Here is a 22904-nt window from a genome sequence, read left to right as displayed (position 1 = left end):
CTTCTGATGACCACAGCAGCTCTCTGATTGGCTGGCGGACAGTTGAGAAACGTCTGTTTGTCTGTTTGTCTGTTTTTACCTGCTGCTGGGGACCGTGCAGTCCTCCATGCGTCAGCCGGTAAGAGACTTATCCGTGCATCCTTAACATACAGTACGTGTTTATATAAGTGTTATCATTTAACTAAATACTTCGTCTCTTTACAAACACTGACACGATTATTGAAGCCTGTCCCAGAGATTCGTCGTCTAGGAATCATGTTGACCACTGGTTTATCGTTTATGTTCCTCTGCTGCAGACGATGCTGTATTTATAACAGCATCATCACGTTATAACAACACAAACACAATGTACATATATGAGATTAGATTAGATTAGATTCAAAGTTATTGTCGTCGTGCAGCACAAGTACAGTACAACAAAAACAAGTTTGGCATCCAATCCAGTCATGTATGTCATGTTATGATGAATTGAAAATGGGGGACCCTGATGTAAACAAGACGAAAGTCTTTCTCTGGTCTGCATCCCCTTATGTGTATTGAGCTGTACTGTACTGTAACTGTACCCATTCTGCAATCTGTTAATAAAGTTTTCAATCAATCAATCAAACCAGAGAGCAAATGTAACAGTAAAGTGCAATAGTAATATACAATGTACAGGTGATTAAACTGGGTGTAAAATATATAAATTAGTACTACTGAGTAATAGTGCTAATCAGATGTATGTACAGAGTTGTAGTATTAATATGTACAGTGAAGTGATACAGGTATAAAGACACTATGGTAGTAAGTCATACTGGCCAGCAGCGTAACTAGTAAGAGTAGGTAAGGGATAATATAGATAATAATAGTACAGATATGTAAAAAGGATTATATGCAGGTATGTACAGACTGATGTCGATATATATATATATATATATATACGTTAAGAATATAAGTAGACAATACAGAGTTCCGGCCAGCTATGGAGGATGGGGGTTTTAAAAAGTGGGCGGATTTGGGCCTGGTTACTATCAATCAATTAATGGAAGGAGACTGTTTTAAATCGTTTGCACAGCTACAGCAATGTTTTGATCTACCTTCGAAAGACATGTTTAGATACTTTCAAATAAGACACTATGTAATGACTCACAGTGAGTGGAAAGCAATTAAGAGACCGCCAACAAATGTGGAGCGGTACTTTATTAACACAATAGAAAAAAACTTGATGGAAAGAAAGCAGATATCCAATATTTACAACATGTTACAACTAGACGATCCAGGAGACACCACCTATATTAAAGAAAAATGGGAGTTGGAAGCTAATGTGATCATAGAAAATGAAGAATGGGAGGACAGCCATTCAAGCAATCATAAAATCACAAATAGCCCAATGTGGAAGGAGTTTGACTGGAAGGTCAAGGTCAGGTACTTTAGGACTCCTCAAGTTCTCTCCGGATTTGCTGGTGGGTCCTCACCACTATGTTGGAGAGGATGTGGAATGATCGGAGATCATACACATATTTTCTGGGACTGTCCAAGGGTGCAGACATTTTGGGTGAATATCAAAAATGAGATTAAAACCATTCTAGATCTTGACTTACCTCTGAATCCATCGTACTATATCTTGGGATGTATACCGAAAGGCACATACTATGGAGATACGTTATACATCTTGAGAGTGATACTATTAATAGCAAGGAAAATGATAACTATGGCATGGTTACAAAATCAACCACCGACAATCAAACAATGGACCAAGAGACTGAGACAGATGTATGTAATGGAAGAAATGACAGCACAATTGCAACTGAAAAAAGACATGTTTATGCAGAGATGGTCACTTGTAACCTTGTACCTGGAGATACACTAGCATGAGCCTGACCCTCCTGACTCCCTCTCTTTGTTTTTTCTTTTTTTTGTTAAATAATTTTTTTTCCTTTTGCTAATTTTTTTTTTCTATTTATCTTTTCGTTTCTTATCCTACTGTATGTCCTTAATTATTATTTTTTTAAATCCCCCCCCCCCCTGGGTTGTTCATGAGGCGTACTCGGATTATACAGCTTATTTTGATTATGCTGAATACTTTGAAAACAAATTGAAGAAGATGGAAGAGCCTGAGTAACAAATGTCATTGACTATGTGAATCAAGTATATTATACTGTATGATTAATGCAATGTGATGTTCATTATGACACAAAATAAAAGAAAGTAAAAAAAAAAAATATATATATATATATATAAGTAGGTATATTCAGACAGATATGGAGAGTATATATATGCGGTAAGTATAAATGTGTATATATATGCAGACTATAGTATGAGGTAGCTACCTAGTTAAGATATTGAAGTTATTACAGAGATATTCTACTGTTCTAAAGCAGTGCGGCTTCTGTTCTGTGTAGTCAGCTGTTGGTAGCTCCAGTCTGGTGCAGTTGTTGTAGGATGAACTTGGTGTCATCGACTGGTAACTGGAAGGTCACAGGTTCGAGCTGCTGGTCCGATACACCGTCCGGTAACTGCCTGGAAGGTCACAGGTTCGAGCTGCTGGTCCGATACACCGTCCGGTAACTGGAAGGTCACAGGTTCGAGCTCCTGGTCCGATACACCGTCCGGTAACCGGAAGGTCACGGGTTCGAGCTCCTGGTCCGATATACCGTCCGGTAACTGGAAGGTCACAGGTTCGAGCTGCTGGTCAGATACACACGGTCCGGTAACTGGAAGGTCGGAGGTTCGATTCCTCCAGATGTGTCCATCCATCTTTAGGCTACTTACATGTAAAATGGCCATTTCATTTTAGTAGAACTTGTCCAAAATCAGCAGCCTTCAACCTCTATCTGAAGTCACTGACCCTTGGCTGCCAGAGTTGTACCCTTTCTGCTGACTTGTCGACGTACACAATTTGTAAGTCTCTTTTTTGGATAAAAGTGTTTAGCTTAAATGACTAAATACAAATGTGATATGTTTTTGTGCAGGTGAGCGATAATGAGGCCCAGCAAGCGGAGATCTTCCACAGAGAAGGAGTTTGGAGGGACTCTGGGTGAGTAGCTTGTCTTGGTTATTAGTGGTGGGGGAAAATATCGATACAGTATAGTATTGCAATACTTTACGTGGCGATACTGTATCGATACAAGGACGCCAAGTATCGATCTTTTATAATAAAAAGAAAATATTTTAATTTTAATTTTTTTGTATAAGGAAGTTGCATTGTTTATTTCAATACCTGTAATAGTACAGTAGTCCACACACACACACACACACACACACGTGTGTGCATTCAGTTAAGTTGGAATATGACTGTAATACAAACAGTTCAGTTTGTCAGGTACATGCAACACAGATTACAGTGTTTACATCGGTCTGCTTGAGAAAATCCCATTTGCTGCAATAAAAATGATCTAAGTGAGATGAGGTGATTCCCACCCCTATTGGTTATGATAGTTTAGGCCTGCTTGTCCTACTACTGGGTACCATGATGCTGCCATTTTGTTTTATCCTAGAGGAGTTCGTGTCAAGTCACCTGATGGATCTTAGTCCAGGCCGTATGAATGCAGCCATAGTAGTCTGTTGTCTGTGTGACCCGTCTGGATTCAGACCCTGGTCCCTCACATGGGCTTACTAGGCTTCAGGCCAAGAGAGATATTAGTCTTACTAGGCTTCAGGCCAAGAGAGATATTAGTCTTACTAGGCTTCAGGCTAAGAGAGATATTAGTCTTACTAGGCTTCAGGCTAAGAGAGATATCAGTCTTACTAGGCTTCAGGCTGGGCTACTCTGTTACATCATATTTACATAGACACTTTTCTTCATGGATTAGTCTAATCAGTTTGTGTTCCTCTCTTCCTCTCTTCTCTTCCTCTCTTCTCTTCCCCTCTATTTTCTTCCTCTCTTCTCTTCCTCTTTTCCTCTCTTCTCTTCCTCCCCTCTATTATCTTCCTCTCTTCTCTTCCTCCCCTCTATTCTCTTCCTCTCTCTTCTTCGCTTCCTCTCTTCTCTTTCCTTCTCTTCTCTTCTTCCCCTCTCTTCTCTTCTCTTCCTCCCCTCTATTCTCTTCCTCTCTCCTCTTCCTCTCTTCTCTTCCTTCCCTCTATTCTCTTCCTCTCTCCTCTTCCTCTTCCTCTCTTCCTTTCATTCTCTTCCTCCCCTCTCTTCTCTTCCTCTCTTCTCTTCCTCTCTTCTCTTCCTCTCCTCTTCCTCTTTTCCTCTCTTCTCTTCCTCCCCTGTATTCTCTTCCTCTCTCCTCTTCCTCTCTCCTCTTCCTTTTTTCCTCCCCTCTCTTATCTTCCTCTCTTCTCTTCTTCCCGTCTCTTCTCTTCCTCTCTTCTCTTCTTCCCCTCTCTTCTCTTCTCTTCCTCTTCTCCTCCCCTCTCTTCTCTTCCTCTCTTCTCTCCCTCTCTTCCTCTCTTCCTCCCCTCTCTTCCTCTCTCCTCTCCGTCTCTCCTCTCTTCCTCCCCTCTCCAGGTGCTACCTGCATCCCGGTCTTCCTCCCCCTGACAGTGCTGTACCTGCTCAGCGTGTGTCGCTCCCCAGAGGCCAGTGTCCTGCGCTGGCCTCCCCCCCTCCCCACCGCAGACCACCTCTGGAACCCTCTGGCTGCTGTCATCCTGCTGGGCTGGACGGCCCTCCATGCCTTCCTGTATCTACTACCGCTGGGGAAGGTAGGAGGAGTTGTTGTTGGTGTTGGTGTTATTGATGTTGTTGTTGATGTTGTTGAGCGTGGTTTCACACAAGTCTTTCATTAGAACAACGTTGTGTTGTACTGTGTACTGTATTGTACTGTAACTCACTGTTACTCTTTTTTTTACTCCGTATTGTATATTGTATTGACTGAACACTTTTTGTTTACGTACTTTTGACTTTCTATTTTATACTTTTAATCTATTTTTATCTAGCACACTCCCCAGAAGCTCATACAGAAAAAAGCATTTCATGGAAAAGTATTCTGTATTTTTACTATGACAACTAATAAAGAAACTTGAAACTTGTTGGCAGAAATGTCTCAGATGTTCAGCTTGTCTCTGTTCAGCTTGTCTCTGTTCAGCTTGTCTCTGTTCAGCTTGTCTCTGTTCAGCTTGTCTCTGTTCAACTTGTCTCTGTTCAGCTTGTCTCTGTTCAGCTTGTCTGTTCAGCTTGTCTCTGTTCAGCTTGTCTGTTCAGCTCGTCTCTGTTCAGCTTGTCTCTGTTCAGCTTGTCTCTGTTCAGCTTGTCTCTGTTCAGCTTGTCTCTGTTCAGCTTGTCTCTGTTCAGCTTGTCTCTGTTCTGCTTGTCTCTGTTCAGCTTGTCTCTGTTCAACTTGTCACTGTTCAGCTTGTCTCTGTTCAGCTTGTCTCTGTTCAGCTTGTCTCTGTTCAGCTTGTCTGTTCAGCTTGTCTCTGTTCAGCTTGTCTGTTCAGCTTGTCTCTTCAGCTTGTCTGTGTTCAGCTTGTCTGTTCAGCTTGTCTCTGTTCAGCTTGTCTCTCTTCAGCTTGTCTGTTCAGCTTGTCTCTCTTCAGCTTGTCTCTGTTCAGCTTGTCTCTCTTCAGCTCGTCTCTGTTCAGCTTGTCTCTTCAGCTTGTCTCTGTTCAGCTTGTCTCTGTTCAGCTTGTCTCTGTTCAGCTTGTCTGTTCAGCTTGTCTCTGTTCAGCTTGTCTCTGTTCAGCTTGTCTCTTCAGCTTGTCTGTTCAGCTTGTCTCTGTTCAGCTTGTCTCTGTTCAGCTTGTCTGTTCAGCTTGTCTGTTCAGCTTGTCTCTGTTCAGCTTGTCTCTGTTCAGCTTGTCTCTCTTCAGCTTGTCTGTGTTCAGCTTGTCTCTGTTCAGCTTGTCTGTTTCTGATGTTGCTGTTAGGGTTAGGCAGCTTTGGAGACATGAGCAGGAGACAAGAAACATCAGCTTGGTTTTTAAATGATTCATCTTGGGCGGCTAAGTGGTGCAGTGGGCAAGGCGCTCGCCACTAACGCAGGATATGCTGGGTTCGAGCCCAGCTCTCGGCGTTGCTTCCGGCTTGGCTGGTCGTTCATACTAATACAATTGGCAGTGTTAGAGGGTGGGAAAGCCGGTGGGTGGGGATCGGACGTTGTGGACAGCGACTCCTACAGATCGGTTGGTGCGCCTGTACAGCAGAATCAGGAAGCAACGGGGGCAGTGTGAGCCTCCCACGCATTACTCCTCGCCACTGAGAGATCGCGCTGTACAGGTGAAAAGATGCGACAGCTGCCTCCTTGTGTACCGGAGGGGACACGTGATGCAAGGCTTGGTCCACATTGCAGCCGACCAGTGGGAGGCATGGCCTAACAACGTTCGAGACAGGGGAGGGTAGAATTGGATAATACGAAATTGGGATGGGAGAAAAATAGAAAATGGGGAGAAAAAGTAGATAAAAAAAAAATTATTCATCTTAAATCTTCTGGTGCCTCTGGGAGTCTGGAAAACCTTTGTTGCAGTGACCTATGACCTTCTGGTCTTCAGGTTGTTGTTGCAGTGACCTATGACCTTCTGGTCTTCAGGTTGTTGTTAAAGTGACCTATGACCTTCTGGTCTTCAGGTTGTTGTTAGAAGTGACCTATGACCTTCTGGTCTTCAGGTTGTTGTTGTTAAAGTGACCTATGACCTTCTGGTCTTCAGGTTGTTGTTGTTAAAGTGACCTATGACCTTCTGGTCTTCAGGTTGTTGTTAAAGTGACCTATGACCTTCTGGTCTTCAGGTTGTTGTTAAAGTGACCTATGACCTTCTGGTCTTCAGGTTGTTGTTAGAAGTGACCTATGACCTTCTGGTCTTCAGGTTGTTGTTAAAGTGACCTATGACCTTCTGGTCTTCAGGTTGTTGTTAGAAGTGACCTATGACCTTCTGGTCTTCAGGTTGTCTTTAGAAGTGACCTATGACCTTCTGGTCTTCAGGTTGTTGTTGCAGTGACCTATGACCTTCTGGTCTTCAGGTTGTTGTTGCAGTGACCTATGACCTTCTGGTCTTCAGGTTGTTGTTAGAGGTGACCTATGACCTTCTGGTCTTCAGGTTGTTGTTGTTAGAAGTGACCTATGACCTTCTGGTCTTCAGCTTGTTGTTATAAGTGACCTATGACCTTCTGGTCTTCAGGTTGTTATAAGTGACCTATGACCTTCTGGTCTTCAGGTTGTCTTTAGAAGTGACCTATGACCTTCTGGTCTGCAGGTTGTTGTTAAAGTGACCTATGACCTTCTGGTCTTCAGGTTGTTGTTGTTAAAGTGACCTATGACCTTCTGGTCTTCAGGTTGTTGTTATGAAAGTCATTATAATATCAGCTACATTAATATGCAGATTAATGTTTATTTCTGCAGGTGTCTGAGGGGCTGGTGCTGAGAGACGGATCAAGACTTAAGTATCCTATTAATGGTAAATATCAAGGCTTAAGTATCCTATGAATGGTGCATATGAGGTTTTTATATAATTTAGTATCCCATTAATGGTACATATGAGGTTTATATATAATTTAGTATCCCATTAATGGTACATATGAGGTTTATATATAATTTAGTATCCCATTAATGGTACATATGAGGTTTATATATAATTTAGTATCCCATTAATGGTACATATGAGGTTTATATATAATTTAGTATCCTATTAATGGTGCATATGAGGTTTTTATATAATTGAGTATCCTATGAATGGTCAGTATGAGGTTTATATATAATTGAGTATCCTATGAATGGTCAGTATGAGGTTTATATATAATTTAGTATCCTATGAATGGTCAGTATGAGGTTTATATATAATTTAGTATCCTATGAATGGTCAGTATGAGGTTTATATATAATTTAGTATCTTATGAATGGTCAGTATGAGGTTTATATATAATTTAGTATCCTATGAATGGTCAGTATGAGGTTTATATATAATTTAGTATCCTATGAATGGTCAGTATGAGGTTTATATATAATTGAGTATCCTATGAATGGTCAGTATGAGGTTTATATATAATTTAGTATCCTATGAATGGTCAGTATGAGGTTTATATATAATTTAGTATCATATGAATGGTCAGTATGAGGTTTATATATAATTGAGTATCCTATGAATGGTCAGTATGAGGTTTATATATAATTTAGTATCCTATGAATGGTCAGTATGAGGTTTATATATAATTTAGTATCTTATGAATGGTCAGTATGAGGTTGGTGGGGATGGACCTTGAAGAGGTTATTACCAAACATAGCAGTGAATATTAGACCAATACTGGATGTTTGGGGCCGATACTGATATCAGGGCGTGAAATATTCCGATATCAATATATCTGCTGCTATATATTAGTACAGCTAATTGATCAAGTCAATCCATCATATTATGAAATAATAGCAAATTATTAGTCGGATGAGCTTGTTTAGGATTGTTAATCTGACCCTAAATAACATGTTAGACTGACATCTCCATACAAAGACTAACCATAAATAACATGTTAGTCTGACACATCCATACAAAGACTAACCCTAAATAACATGTCAGACTGACGCATCCATACAAAGACTAACATCCATACAAGGACGAGACAAAACCCATTTTCCATATTATGTCCCCATTAATGGGAAGATGGATAATAAAAAGAGGCCTTTCATCCGATGAGATGTTGCATGCATGTGTCTCTGAGGGATATATCACATGTGGAATATATAACACAGCAGTGTTGTGGTTTCAGATCAGACTGGTACACTACTGTAGATGTTGTTTCTCTCTCCTGCAGGGTTCCATGCCCTGTGTGTCAGCGTGTCGTTGCTGCTGCTGCTGCTGTGTCTGGGCGCTCCTCTGGGGCGCCTGTTCGACCTGCTGGTGCCTCTGGCAGTGTGTGCGGTGGGCGGGGCTTACCTCCTCTCCTTCTACCTGTACATACGCTCCTTCTGGGCCCCTCAGCACGCCCTGGCTGTGGGCGGCGACACAGGTGAGGTGGTGCTTTATTATCTAGAGATGGTGAGTTAGAGTGTTGTGTTCATTCATAGTTAAAGACAGTAGAGGTTGAGTACTTTATTATCTAAAGATGGTGAGTTAGAGTGTTGTGTTCATTCATAGTTAAAGACAGTAGAGGTTGAGTACTTTATTATCTAAAGATGGTGAGTTAGAGTGTTGTGTTCATTCATAGTTAAAGACAGTAGAGGTTGAGTACTTTATTATCTAAAGATGGTGAGTTAGTGTTGTGTTCATTCATAGTTAAAGACAGTAGAGGTTGAGTACTTTATTATCTAAAGATGGTGAGTTAGAGTGTTGTGTTCGTTCATAGTTAAAGACAGTAGAGGTTGAGTACTTTATTATCTAAAGATGGTGAGTTAGTGTTGTGTTCATTCATAGTTAAAGACAGTAGAGGTTGAGTACTTTATTATCTAAAGATGGTGAGTTAGAGTGTTGTGTTCATTCATAGTTAAAGACAGTAGAGGTTGAGTACTTTATTATCTAAAGATGGTAAGTTAGTGTTGTGTTCATTCATAGTTAAAGACAGTAGAGGTTGAGTACTTTATTATCTAAAGATGGTAAGTTAGAGTGTTGTGTTCGTTCATAGTTAAAGACAGTAGAGGTTGAGTACAGTACTTTATTATCTAAAGATGGTGAGTTAGAGTGTTGTGTTCGTTCATAGTTAAAGACAGTAGAGGTTGAGTACTTTATTATCTAGAGATGGTGAGTTAGTGTTGTGTTCATTCATAGTTAACCTCTTAAGCCCTAGCCCTTTTTTCTTAAAATCTGCCTAAAAATACACACCTAAGTAAATGGAAGATTGCTCCACTTCTACAAGGTCCATGTCTCTGCAGGGAACCCCCTTTATGACTGTGTTTGACCTGTAACCCTTGTCTATGCAGGGAATCCCCTGTTGACCTTTAACCCCTGTCTCCGCAGGGAACCCCCTGTACGACTTCTTCATGGGACGGGAGCTTAATCCCCGGATTGGAAACTTTGACCTCAAATATTTCTGTGAACTGAGACCAGGTCTGATCGGCTGGGTGAGTCAAACGGGAGGAAGTCATGAAATATAAGTGTTCTATTCAGCAATGTAGCATGTAGTAGTAGTAATAATAATAATAATAATAATAATAATAATAATAATAATAATAATAATAATAATAATACATTAACAGTAGGGGTGTAACGGTACGTGTATTCGTCCCGCGACTTCACGGTACGGACGTCACGGTTCGGTACATCCAGCCAGCCATACGACGAATACGTCTCATACCACTAGGGTGAAACTAGGGTTGCACATTTTACAAATCTATGCTCAATATCTTCACTTTACTTTACACTGGCTTACATTGATCTTTAACATTGAATGTTAAGCTTGTATTGCCAAATTTAGATGATGAATAAAACGTTGAAGCTTGTAAACACATGCACGATGACAAGCGGACAGAACAAATGAACAACGCTCACTGATACTCTCCACTGGGCTGTTTCTCCCCTCCTCCCCTCCCCTCCCGTTTACTACAGGTGTCCCTAAAACAAAACCATGAATGAATTATATGTTTGTAACACAGCAGGGTCATTACAATTTTACAGTTTTCTTTAGTTTTCTTGTTTGCCCAATAATGTTAACCAATGGAAAGACACACACACACACGCCAACACACACGCCAATTTTCTCCCGCAGACTTTCTCTCACAGTTGGATCACATGGTGCAGGTTGGATCACATGGTGCAGGTTGGATCACATGGTGCAGGTTGGATCACATTGTGCAGGTTGGATCACATGGTGCAGGTTGGATCACATGGTGAGGGTGCAGGTTGGATCACATGGTGCAGGTTGGATCACATGGTGCAGGTTGGATCACATGGTGCAGGTTGGATCACATGGTGTGGTGCAGGTACTGGTTGGGAAAGGAAAGCAGCCAGTGTCGAGTCCCTCAGATGAAGAACCAGATACGTTTCAAATCTCATTATTTGAATAGAACTTGTAAGTCGCTTTGGATAAAAGCATCAGCTAAATGTAAATGTAAATTTAACCTTCAGGTGTACAAGTTTTGAAATGAGACATTTTTTATTCTAATGACTGAACAAAGATTTTTAATAGTGATACACTATTCTATTTTTCTTTACATTAATATTTTTTTTCATTTGTATCCATATTTACCTATTATGTCCTTGTTTATTTACTGGTGCTTATTTTGTATTTTTTTCAGTAGCTTGTTTCATTATTGTTTGTATTGTTTATTAGGTGAGATTCCTTAATTAACCTTTTTATCTCACCTGCACATTTTGTTTATTTTGTTGCTTTTTTTTATCCACTTTTTCTCCTGTTTTTCTGTGTTTTTATCCCATCCCAATTTAGTCGTCATGCCAATTCCCCCCTCCCCTTCCTGGTTGTTGCTCGCATGTGCCCCCCACTGGTCGGTCTAGGGAGGGTTGATAGATACTATCGCATGTCAGGCATTAAAACATTCCGTCTTGAGACGGATTTCCGTCAATTTGATTATATTTATATAATATTTTGATTTATATTAAAATTTGTATATATAATAAATAATTTACTTTGTTTTTTATATATAAAGTATCAGTAGTAGTCGTAATAGTAATCCAGTCTATTTTTTTATTTTCTAAAAAATAAACTAGTTCAACACAGGTAACCACTTTTGCTTAATTTCTTTGATGGCTCAAATGTATGCTCTAGTCTAGTGTCTAGTCGATTTTGTGTTTTGAGCACAACGTTCATCATAGATCTAGCCTCTTAATTTTGCTCTCAAAGTGCACCAGATTGATGCATTTAACTTTAAAACAACTAGAGGGCCCGAGGTTCACCCACCACCACACTACAGTCTCACTAAATCCTGTGGGAAACACTGAGGATTAAAAAAAATTTACGGCTGTGGGTAGGGCGTTCCACATTGTTGTGGCATAATTGCTAAACGTGTTTAGTCCCTTGTTTGTATGATAACAAGCCTTTTAGTTCATGGTTCAAAGTAATGGGAAAAGGGTGCTAGCTCGCCATCAATCAAGGGTGCTAGCTAGCCACAAGACTTGCATTCACGCTCTCCAGCACACAGCCTCCCTGCCTGGCACAACAACCACAACAGTAGGGTCTATAGTCACAGTCAGGACAGTAGGCTCTACAAGTAGGCTCCCTTAAAACGCTAACGATATTTTCTTTTTAAATACAGTGGAGGTTAAAATAAGAATATCACTTCAAGTTCAAGTTTTCAAGTTTCTTTAATAGTTGTCATACAGAAGTACAGAATACTTTCATACAAAATTCTTCTTACTGTTACGCTCCAGAGACTGTGCTAGACAAGATAGTATCAAACAACATAGTATAGCATGTAATTTAGAAGAAGAAAATGAGGTCACAGTGTTCGGTATAGACATATGTACAATGTTCTGAGTTACCATATAATATACAATACTATGCAGTGTACTAATGTACAGTACTATATAGTGCAAAGCAGAAATGGGATGAGGTACAATTTAGGTACAATTTACAGTAAGGTGTACGAGTTGTAGTGCAATCCTTCATCAATAAATATAAAGTGTGGGGAGTGGGTGCTACAGTGTGTTTGTTTAAAGTGGGTGTGTGCTATAAAGTGTGTGGAGTGGGTGCTACAGTGTGTTTGTTTAAAGTGAGTGTGTGCGTGTGGATGTGTGTGCTATGTGCGTTTGGTGGTTGTTGTTGTGTAGTGTTCATTGTTCGTTTAGCAGCCTGATGGCCTGGGGATAGAAGCTTCTTCTGAGTCTTTCTGTGCTCGCCTTGAGACTCCGGTATCGCTTGCCTGACCGCAGCAGTTCAAAGAGGCAGTTGTTCGGGTGACTGGAGTCTTTAATGATTCTCTTAGCCTTGCCCTTGCAACGCTTGTTGTAAATGTTCTGGAGGGTGGGGAGCCCCCCTCCAATTGTGCGTTCGGCTGAACGTGTCACTCTTTGTAGTCTGCTTCGGTCTTGTGCAGTGCTATTCCCAAACCAGGAGGTGATGTTGCCAGTCAAGATGCTCTCTATTGTACATGAGTAGAAGTTCTTAAGGATCTTCTGACTGACTTGGAACTTCCTTAGGCGCCTGAGGAAGTAGAGGCGTTGTCGTGCCTTCTTCACAACACTGTCAATGTGTGTGGTCCATGTCAAGTCCTCGGATATGTAGGCTCCGAGGTACTTAAAGCTGTTGACTCTCTCAACCGGTGCCCCGTCGATGCTGAGGGGGCTGTAGTCCTTGACCCCCGACCTCCTGAAGTCCACAATCATCTCCTTTGTTTTGCTGACGTTCAGGGAGAGGCTGTTTTCCTGGCACCATCCCGCCAGGACCTTGACCTCTTCCAGGTAGGCCCTCTCGTCGTTGGCAGAGATCAGGCCCACCACCACTGTGTCGTCAGCAAATTTGACACTTGGCCTGACTTTGCTTTAATCCCCTCCGATACATGGGGAGTCAGCCAGCCACTTCTTTTCACCTGCCAGCGTGGACTCTCATTGGCGAGGTGTAACGTGTGGGAGGCTGACACTACCCTCACCATCTCCCTTCCTCGCTGTGCAGGCGCCCTGACCGACCTGTAGGAGTCGCTGTTTACAATGACCAGATTACCACCCACCGGCTTCCCTCCCGCTGACTCTGCCAATTGAGCCAGTATGACGGCCGGCCAAGCCGGAGGCAACGCTGACAGCCGGATTCGATACCAGTGTCTCTCGCGTTGGTGACGAGCACTTAGTCCGCTGTGCCACCCAGCCGCCCTATTTATTTTGTTGCCTATATATATTTATTTTGTTTCATTGTGCAAATAAATAGACATAAACATAAACAATAATGATGTCACAATGGATACTGGGTATTGAGAGCTAGCGTTGAGTGGTGTGATTCTAAGCTAGTATTCTGAGGATAGAAATCCAGAAAAGCTACACCTGTAAGCAAAGGTTTCTGTAATTTCATAGTTAAAGACAGGAAATGTACAACATTCACATCCAGACCTTTATTTCAACTCGTGAGATACTGAGGTTACCCTCACTTACAGTGACGACGAGCTCACAAAACAAGACACAATTATTAGTAGATTCATACTTATAAACCACAATAAACAAGAATAAACAATAAACAATCAGCTAAGACAGTTACAAGTCGACACACAGTGGTCAGAGATCATACTTTTAAATGCAAGGAAGAAGGAAGAACCTTCAGGGTCAGTTGGAGGACATTCCAGGTGTTGGAAGCATCAAAGGAAAAAGCTGTTTCCCTAGTTCAGAGCAAACTGGAGGAACCATAAGAACCAACCAGTCATTTGAACATATAGAACAGGTTCTAAATAATCTCTTAGCCACATATCTTGCTCTTGCCAGGGAGTCTGGAGAGAAACTCCTATTAAAACAAGTGGTAGAACTTTAAATGCTGTTTAAACAACGCTTGTCAAAGTCAAAATGTGAGTGGTTTGACCCACAAGACCCAAACTGACGTTCTCCCCGACTTTCTAAATGACGTTCTCCCTGACTTTCTAAATGATGTTCTCCCTGACTTTCTACCAGAATCTCTACCTGGTTTTCATTCACTCTCTAACTCACTGTCTCCCCGTCAGGTGGTTCTAAACCTCGGCATGCCGATGAAGGAGGTGGAACTACGCGACTCTCTAACTCACTGTCTCCCCGGCAGGTGGTTCTAAACCTCTGCATGCCGATGAAGGAGGTGGAACTACGCGACTCTCTAACTCACTGTCTCCCTGTCAGGTGGTTCTAAACCTCTGCATGCTGATGAAGGAGGTGGAACTACGCGACTCTCTAACTCACTGTCTCCCTGTCAGGTGGTTCTAAACCTCTGCATGCTGATGGAGGAGGTGGAACTACGCGACTCTCTAACTCACTGTCTCCCCGGCAGGTGGTTCTAAACCTCTGCATGCCGATGAAGGAGGTGGAACTACGCGACTCTCTAACTCACTGTCTCCCTGTCAGGTGGTTCTAAACCTCTGCATGCTGATGAAGGAGGTGGAACTACGCGACTCTCTAACTCACTGTCTCCCTGTCAGGTGGTTCTAAACCTCTGCATGCTGATGGAGGAGGTGGAACTACGCGACTCTCTAACTCACTGTCTCCCCGGCAGGTGGTTCTAAACCTCTGCATGCCGATGAAGGAGGTGGAACTACGCGACTCTCTAACTCACTGTCTCCCCGGCAGGTGGTTCTAAACCTCTGCATGCCGATGAAGGAGGTGGAACTACGCGACTCTCTAACTCACTGTCTCCCCGTCAGGTGGTTCTAAACCTCTGCATGCTGATGAAGGAGGTGGAACTACGCGACTCTCCGTCCCTCGCCATGATGCTGGTGAACGGCTTCCAGCTGCTGTACGTGGCTGACGCTCTGTGGAACGAGGTGAGGTTTATTTGTTTATTTTAAGGATCCCCATTAGTCTCAACGTATTAACACATTCCCTGCCACGCAATTTGAGCATCTTATACCACTCTCTGCCAGCACTGTGAGCCTATGGAGATGTTCACCTTCTTTGCAGGGCTATAACTTTTTAAATTGTATTGCTAAATTGACATTACTATGGCCCATTCAACATCGATTATCTATCGTTCAGGATGTAGGAACGTTTTTACTTTTTCATTCATACGAAAATACCGTCTAGAATATAAATATGTTTTTATCGTTTTCTGCAGTAATTCCTAGAACGTGAGATATAGGCATAAACGCATATATAGATTATCAAATGCCGTTTGTTGGCGATACACGCTATATAAAAAATTTCAACTGTACATGATCCTAAACGTTATGACTGATCATGCGCGGATGAACGGGGGGGGGTCGTTTATAATTCCGTGATCGTCGGTAAATGCTTTATGTAGTATGGGTGATATATTGATCAGAGCAGTTTGCATGGATAATAATAAATTAACGCGCTGAAAATGACGTCAGTGTCCTCTTACCGTTCGACGATGAGACTGGAGGAAAAAGATCCCACTTATTTGACGGCGATCTCCTAAATCCATTTCCTGTTTGTATAATCATAATAAACGGCCAAATCGTATCAATTATTGCGTTATGGCAGCGATCGCTACACACGGACGTGTGTATACAGTCCCGCAACAATATGCGAGTGCCGGACGCATTTCCCAGACGCACCGAAATCGACTCGTCCATTTCCGGTTTGGCAACTCGCCGATCATCCACCAGGCGGCAGTATTGAAGCGTTGCAGAGTTGTGCATGCTCCCACTGCATCAGACGAGGCTCTGTGAGGGAATTATGAATAACATGGCGAAAAAATGAAATATCTCAATAACGTCGTACGCCGTGGATTGGCAGAATTCGCATGAACTTGAAACACGTCGTAAGCTGTTTCCGGCGTGGGATGTGTTAACCAAGTTATCTTTGTCTGCAGTCTGCAGAGACATACATTGTCGTGTCATCCGCATAAATTTCCATGCATGCATTATTCAATACATAAGGTAAATCATTAACAAAAATTTAATAAGGCAAAGGACCAAGGCAACTGCCTTGGGGTACGCACGCGTACGCCACATTGCAGGCGTTCTGCTGTGATGCCAATGCTGACCTGCAGATGGCACTGTGGTGATAAGATGCCCCGCTGCTGCTTAGGGGAATCTATATTACAACTTAGAAAGTTCCAATCAAACCTTACAAGAATGTATGAAAAAATATGCCCCACATTGACGTGGCAACAGAAGAAATAATACTACATGCGGAGTGATTTTACGGCGTGGTTTTGTTTGGACAGGAAGCCGTCCTCACCACCATGGACATCGTCCACGACGGCTTTGGGTTCATGCTGGTGTTCGGGGACCTGGCCTGGGTTCCCTTCACCTACAGCCTGCAGGCCGCCTTCCTGGTCGTTCACCCGCAGGCCTTAAGTGCTCTCGGCGCCGCCGCTATCGTCGCACTCAATGGTAACTTTAAGATGACTTAAATTTGCCAATGTACACAAAGTGATCAGAATGTGTCTCTACACGTGAAACATGAAAACATGACCTCTTGTTCTTATTGTTCTTATATGCTCGGAATCGGGTTATAGTCATTTTCCACCAGGGCATAATTAATTGTATTTTACAGATTGGTAAATGGACTGCATTTATATAACTTTTTTGTCCCAAGGAGTTTCACAACCTATGCCTGAAGAATGTGGTAAAAAAAATAATGACTGCAGCTCTTAGCTCAGATATTAAAATAACGACTGCAGCTGATATTAAAATAATGACTGCAGCTCTCAGATATTAAAATAATGACTGCAGCTCTCAGATATTAAAATAACGACTGCAGCTCAGATATTAAAATAACGACTGCAGCTCAGATATAAAAATAACGACTGCAGCTCTCGGATATTAAAATAACGACTGCAGCTCTCAGATATTAAAATAACGACTGCAGCTCAGATATTAAAATAACGACTGCAGCTCTCAGATATTAAAATAACGACTGCAGCTCTCAGATATTAAAATAACGACTGCAGCTCTGAGATATTAAAATAATGACCGTCTCAGCTCTTGTATATTAAAATAATGACTGCAACTCTGATATTAAAATAACGACTGCAGCTCTGAGCTCAGATATTACAATAATGACAGCTCAGATATTAAAATGCTCTATTAGATTGTTGAATGAAATGCTCCTCTTTGTCTTCAGGTGTCGGCTATTATATCTTCAGAAGATCCAACTCACAGAAGAACCAGTTCCGACGGGATCCGTCGCACGCAAGCGTTTCCAGTCAGTCCACCTTTTATTATTCCTCTTCTCTTTTATTATTCCTCTACTCTTTTATTATTCCTCTACTCTTTTATTATTCCTCTTCTCTTTTGTTGTTTTAATAGTCAAATCTGAAAGAAGAAAAAATATATATAAACTTTATTTGTATAGCACCTTTCATACAAGAATTGCATCTCAAAGTGCTTCACATCAGTAAAATAGACATAGGCATACAATTGGCAGATCAAGAACAATGCATAAAGTGCAGACATAGAATTAGGCATAAAATAAGCATACAATTAGCATAAAATTAGGCAGAAAAATAGACAAAGTCAAGGTAAGGCATAGAACATTAAATCACATAATGTTTCATATTAGGATCTAACCTCTTAATAGGCCTCTTAGTTTACAGTTTGTTTGTCACTGATACACATAAATCATGAAATTGGCATAAAATACAGTATTGTTTTAATAAACGTTTCTCTCCTGCGTGCCTGTTAGAACTGGAAACGATCGCCACGGCAACGGGGAAGCGTCTGCTCGTGTCCGGCTGGTGGGGTCTGGTCCGACATCCGAACTACCTGGGTGACCTGCTCATGGCCCTGGCCTGGTCTCTGCCCTGCGGTCAGTCCTGACCCCTGAACCCTGACCCTAACCCCAACCCTTACCTACTCTTACTAGTTACTATATCTATATCTGTACATATCCCTTACCTACTCTTACTAGTTACTATATCTATATCTGTACATATCCCTTACCTACTCTTACTAGTTACTATATCTATATCTATCCCTTACCTACTCTTACTAGTTACTATATCTATTTCTGTACATATCCCTTACCTACTCTTACTAGTTACTATATATATATATATATATATATCTGTACATATGACTTACCTACTCTTACTAGTTACTATATCTATATCTGTACATATCCCTTACCTACTCTTACTAGTTACTCTCTCATATATATATATATCTGTACATATGACTTACCTACTCTGGTCTACAAGATACACTACACGACCAAGGTACCCATGTACATGTCAAAATACTTCCCAAAGGTCAGTGAATACCACGATCACAACACCAGAGGGAGCTCCACAAATCATGTTAAACCCAGATTCGGCTCAAACAAGGGACTAAACACGTTTCGCAATTATGCCACATCAATGTGGAACGCCCTACCCAAAGCTGTAAAGGAATGTGAATCACTACCCACTTTCAAAATCACTCTCAAAGAACACCTACGGGAGACTGCAATTCGAAACTGGCCCCTACAAATGGCCTAACCCAGTTGTACAGTAAATGACCAACTATGGGTTTGCCAGTATACCAGTGTACAGTGTCCCCCACCCACCCTCTACCCCACAACCCCCCCCCCCCCACCTCCAATGTACAGTCCCCCCCACCCACCCACCCAACCCCACCCCACCTACCCAACCTCCTCCAATGTACAGTTTCTACGTCAAATGTATATACACTCTTTTCTGGACACTTTTTGTATCACAAACAGTACTGTATTTGCAAATCTGGTATGTCATAAATGTATAGATGTAGCAGTACTGTCTATCTGTATGTCGTGTGTGTCATATATGTTATGATGAATTGAAAATGGGGGACCCTGATGTAAACAAGATGAAAGTCTTTCTCTGGTCTGCATCCCCTTAACAATTGTATGTATTGAGCTGTACTGTACTGTACCCATTCTGCAATCTGTTAATAAACTTTTCAATCAATTTCAATCAAAACTAGTTACTATATCTATATCTGTACATATCCCTTACCTACTCTTACTAGTTATTATATCTATATCCGTACATATCCCTTACCTACTCTTACTAGTTACGCTGCTGGCCAGTATAACTTACTACCATAAATAACATTTCAAATAGGGATGTCCCGATCCGATCACGTGATCGGGATCGGGGCCGATTACGTGATTTTCCGAAGATCGGGATCTGCTTTTTTCTTTTTTTTTTTACTTTTTTTTTAATTCAACAAACATGACCATGTTCACGTCTTAAACTCATACTGAGGCCTTAGTTTTGTTTTTAAATTGCATATCATCATTCATTTATTTATTGTCACACAGAGCAGAAGAATTTTGCCAAAACAAACCAATAGTATCCAGCTGCAGAACGGCGGAACAACCAAACTCTCAGACCCAAATAAATTCTTTTTTATTTTAATTTTTTTATCCCAATTTCTCACATTACATTCACCCTGAATGTTGACGTTATCCAGGTGAAAAGTTAACTTCATTCAAGCGAGGCATTGCAATCCTTGACATAAATCATTTGATGTATAATTAAATCAAAGGAAATGCGTTTGGGTCTGAGAGTGTGGCTGGTCTGCCGTTCTGCAGCTGGATACTATTGGTTTGTTTTGGCAAAATTCTTCTGCTCTGTGTGACAATAAATAAATGAATGATGATATGCAATTTAAAACCAAAACTAAGGCCTCAGTATGAGTTTTAAGACGTGAACATGGTCATGTTTGTTGAATAAAAAAATATTATTATTATTATTATTTTTTGATCGGATCGGGAAAGATTGGTATCGGTAGATACTCAAAATCACATGATCGGGATCGGATCGGGAGCAAAAAAACGTGATCGGGACATCCCTAATTTCAAATCCAATCAAATGTGTCTTTATACCTGTATCACTGTACATAATAATACTACAACTCTGTACATACATCTGATACTCAGTAGTACTAATTTATATATTTGATACCCAGTTGAATCTCCTGTACATTGTATATTACTATTGCACTTTACTGTTACATTTGCACTCTGGTTGGCTGCCAAACTTGTTTTCATTGTACTGTACTTGTGCTGCATGATGACAATCTAATCTAAACTAATCTGATCTAATCTAAATTTATCTGATCTAATCTAAACTAATCTGATCTAATCCCTGCACCCTGTGCTTCCTGATCTAATCTAAACTAATCTAATCTAAACTAATTTGATCTAATCTAAACTAATCTGATCTAATCCCTGCACCCTGTGTTTCCTGATCTAATCTGATCTCTGCCCCCTGTGTTTCCTGATCTAATCTGATCTAATCCCTGCACCCTGTGTTTCCTGATCTAATCTGATCTAATCCCTGCACCCTGTGTTTCCTGATCTGATCTAATCCCTGCACCCTGTGTTTCCTGATCTAATCTTATCTAATCCCTGCACCCTGTGTTTCCTGATCTGATCTAATCCCTGCACCCTGTGTTTCCTGATCTAATCTTATCTAATCCCTGCACCCTGTTTCCTGATCTAATTTTATCTAATCCCTGCACCCTGTGTTTCCTGATCTAATCTTATCTAATCCCTGCACCCTGTGTTTCCTGATCTAATCTGATCTGATCTAATCCCTGCACCCTGTGTTTCCTGATCTAATCTGATTTGATCTAATCCCTGCACCCTGTGTTTCCTGATCTAATCTGATCTGATCTAATCCCTGCACCCTGTGTTTCCTGATCTAATCTGATCTGATCTAATCCCTGCACCCTGTGTTTCCTGATCTAATCTGATCTGATCTAATCCCTGCACCCTGTGTTTCCTGTGCCTCCAGGGTTCTCCCACCTCCTCCCCTACTTCTACGTGGTGTACTTCACCGTCCTGCTGGTCCACCGGGAGGCACGCGACGAGCGGCAGTGCAGGGCCAAGTATGGCCTGGCCTGGGACACCTACTGCAGCCGCGTGCCCTACCGCATCTTCCCCTATCTGTACTGAGACCCTACTGCAGCCGCGTGCCCAACCGCATCCTGCCCTATCTCTACTGAGGCCTGGCCTGGGACACCTACTGCAGCCGCGTGCCCTACCGGATCCTCCCCTATCTGTACTGAGACCTACCGGATCCTCCCCTATCTTACTGAGACCTACCGGATCTTCCCCTATCTGTACTGAGACCCTATCTGTACTGGGACACCTACTGCAGCCGCTTGCCCTACCGGATCCTCCCCTATCTGTACTGAGACCTACAGGATCCCTATCTTACTGAGACCTACAGGATCCCTATCTCTACTGAGACCTACAGGATCCCTATCTTACTGAGACCTCAGGGATGTGTCATGTTTCAATGCGTTGCCTTGGTGATTTTTTTTTTTTTTATCCCTTCACAGTAATGACCTTTTTGGGTATAAATAAAGTTTATGAAATTAAACTGAATTGGATTGAATTGAGTTGACTTGAACTTAAACCAGGACTGCGAATGAAAGCCAAAGAGCACATGCACTATGTAACTTTTTCATAAAACAAATATTGCTTCTCTTAACACTTTGAGTGCCAGCAGGGGGCGCACGATTTAGCGCTTGAGTGCCAACGCTCTATTCAATGAGAGGGCGAGCACATTTGCGAACGCATAAACTATATCTTAAATTATGGCTATGTGTCTAATACGCCCGTCGCTTATCAATGACTTGCTTGCAGTCAACATTGTCGAAACGGATTGTTTTTTAATCTGTACATTTCCGTTTTATACCATTTTGAAAAACGTTAGTTTTTGGAAATGTCCAGAAAAAAGGTGATTCTGCAGGAATTTACTGGAATACACAAAAAACGTTGTAATTTTTCAGCCTATTTATGAATCGTTTTCAAATAAACGCTAGATTATCGATAGTATATGTGTACTTATGCACGCTAGAGAAGCGGGCTGAAAAATTTATTATCTTATTTAACAGTGCATGAAAGATTGCGTATTACTGCAATTTCTTTATTTTTTTATCATAGTGGTTAAAAAATTTGGGTCGCGACTTAATGACTAAGGAAAATGTTGGGTCCCGAGGCTAGACCAGTTGAGAACCACTGCTCTAGACAGGTCTTTTGAGTTTTTAGCTGAAAATAAAAACACACAACAGCAGCCTCTATAACCTCTCTGTTTCAGTATGTTCTCATTCTAGCAGCCTCTATACCTCTGTTTCAGCACTATTTGGTGCTTGAGGGAGAGGGTGGCATTGAGGATCCTGCCTCAGTGTCTGGGAGGAAGGGGAGGCAGTGATGATGGTGAGAGTGGGGTTGTTGATTCTGCTGAGGGTGGACTTTGCTGTGAAGGTGAGTATTGCGATATTGTAAATCAGACTATTTGAATACCGTTATCATTGTCTACAATCAGTAACATGATTTCAAGTAGTGTATAATGATGTTTTCGTCCTTAATATCACCAATCAAACGTGCCTCAGAGTAATCCGACCAGGAATCACATTTGTAATGTAATGTTTACCATAGTTCTGTCATTTAATTACTGTACTATAATCCAGTTAAAGGTCCACGTTGCTGCTCAACCGTAACGGCGTCGTCAAGCGGTCCAGTGACTGCACTGCATTCTATAGCTTCCATGCTTCTAAAGTAGA

At 41.5% G+C, this 22904-nt stretch overlaps 1 protein-coding gene and 1 pseudogene across 2 annotated transcripts in view; both read left to right on the top strand.

Moving 5' to 3' along the window:
- Positions 1-22904, top strand: part of LOC311233335 (sodium/calcium exchanger 1-like) — a 194989-nt pseudogene that overhangs the window by 51813 nt on the left and 120272 nt on the right. The window lies entirely within an intron of this gene.
- tm7sf2 (transmembrane 7 superfamily member 2) lies at positions 53-21859 on the top strand. The gene is made up of 11 exons (XM_084319878.1): positions 53-118; positions 2952-3016; positions 4436-4632; positions 7263-7317; positions 8663-8857; positions 9802-9905; positions 15102-15221; positions 16589-16757; positions 17491-17571; positions 18052-18174; positions 21128-21859. The coding sequence occupies exons 2-11, from the start codon at positions 2962-2964 to the stop codon at positions 21286-21288; spliced, it is 1260 nt and encodes a 419-aa protein (XP_084176004.1). The 5' UTR covers positions 53-118; positions 2952-2961; the 3' UTR covers positions 21289-21859.

Source organism: Notolepis coatsorum (assembly GCF_963971535.1).
Source record: "Notolepis coatsorum genome assembly, chromosome: 8".
Lineage (NCBI taxonomy): Eukaryota > Metazoa > Chordata > Actinopteri > Aulopiformes > Paralepididae > Notolepis > Notolepis coatsorum.
The sequence above is the reverse complement of the archived record's forward strand: the minus strand, read 5'-3'. Positions and strand labels throughout refer to the sequence as shown.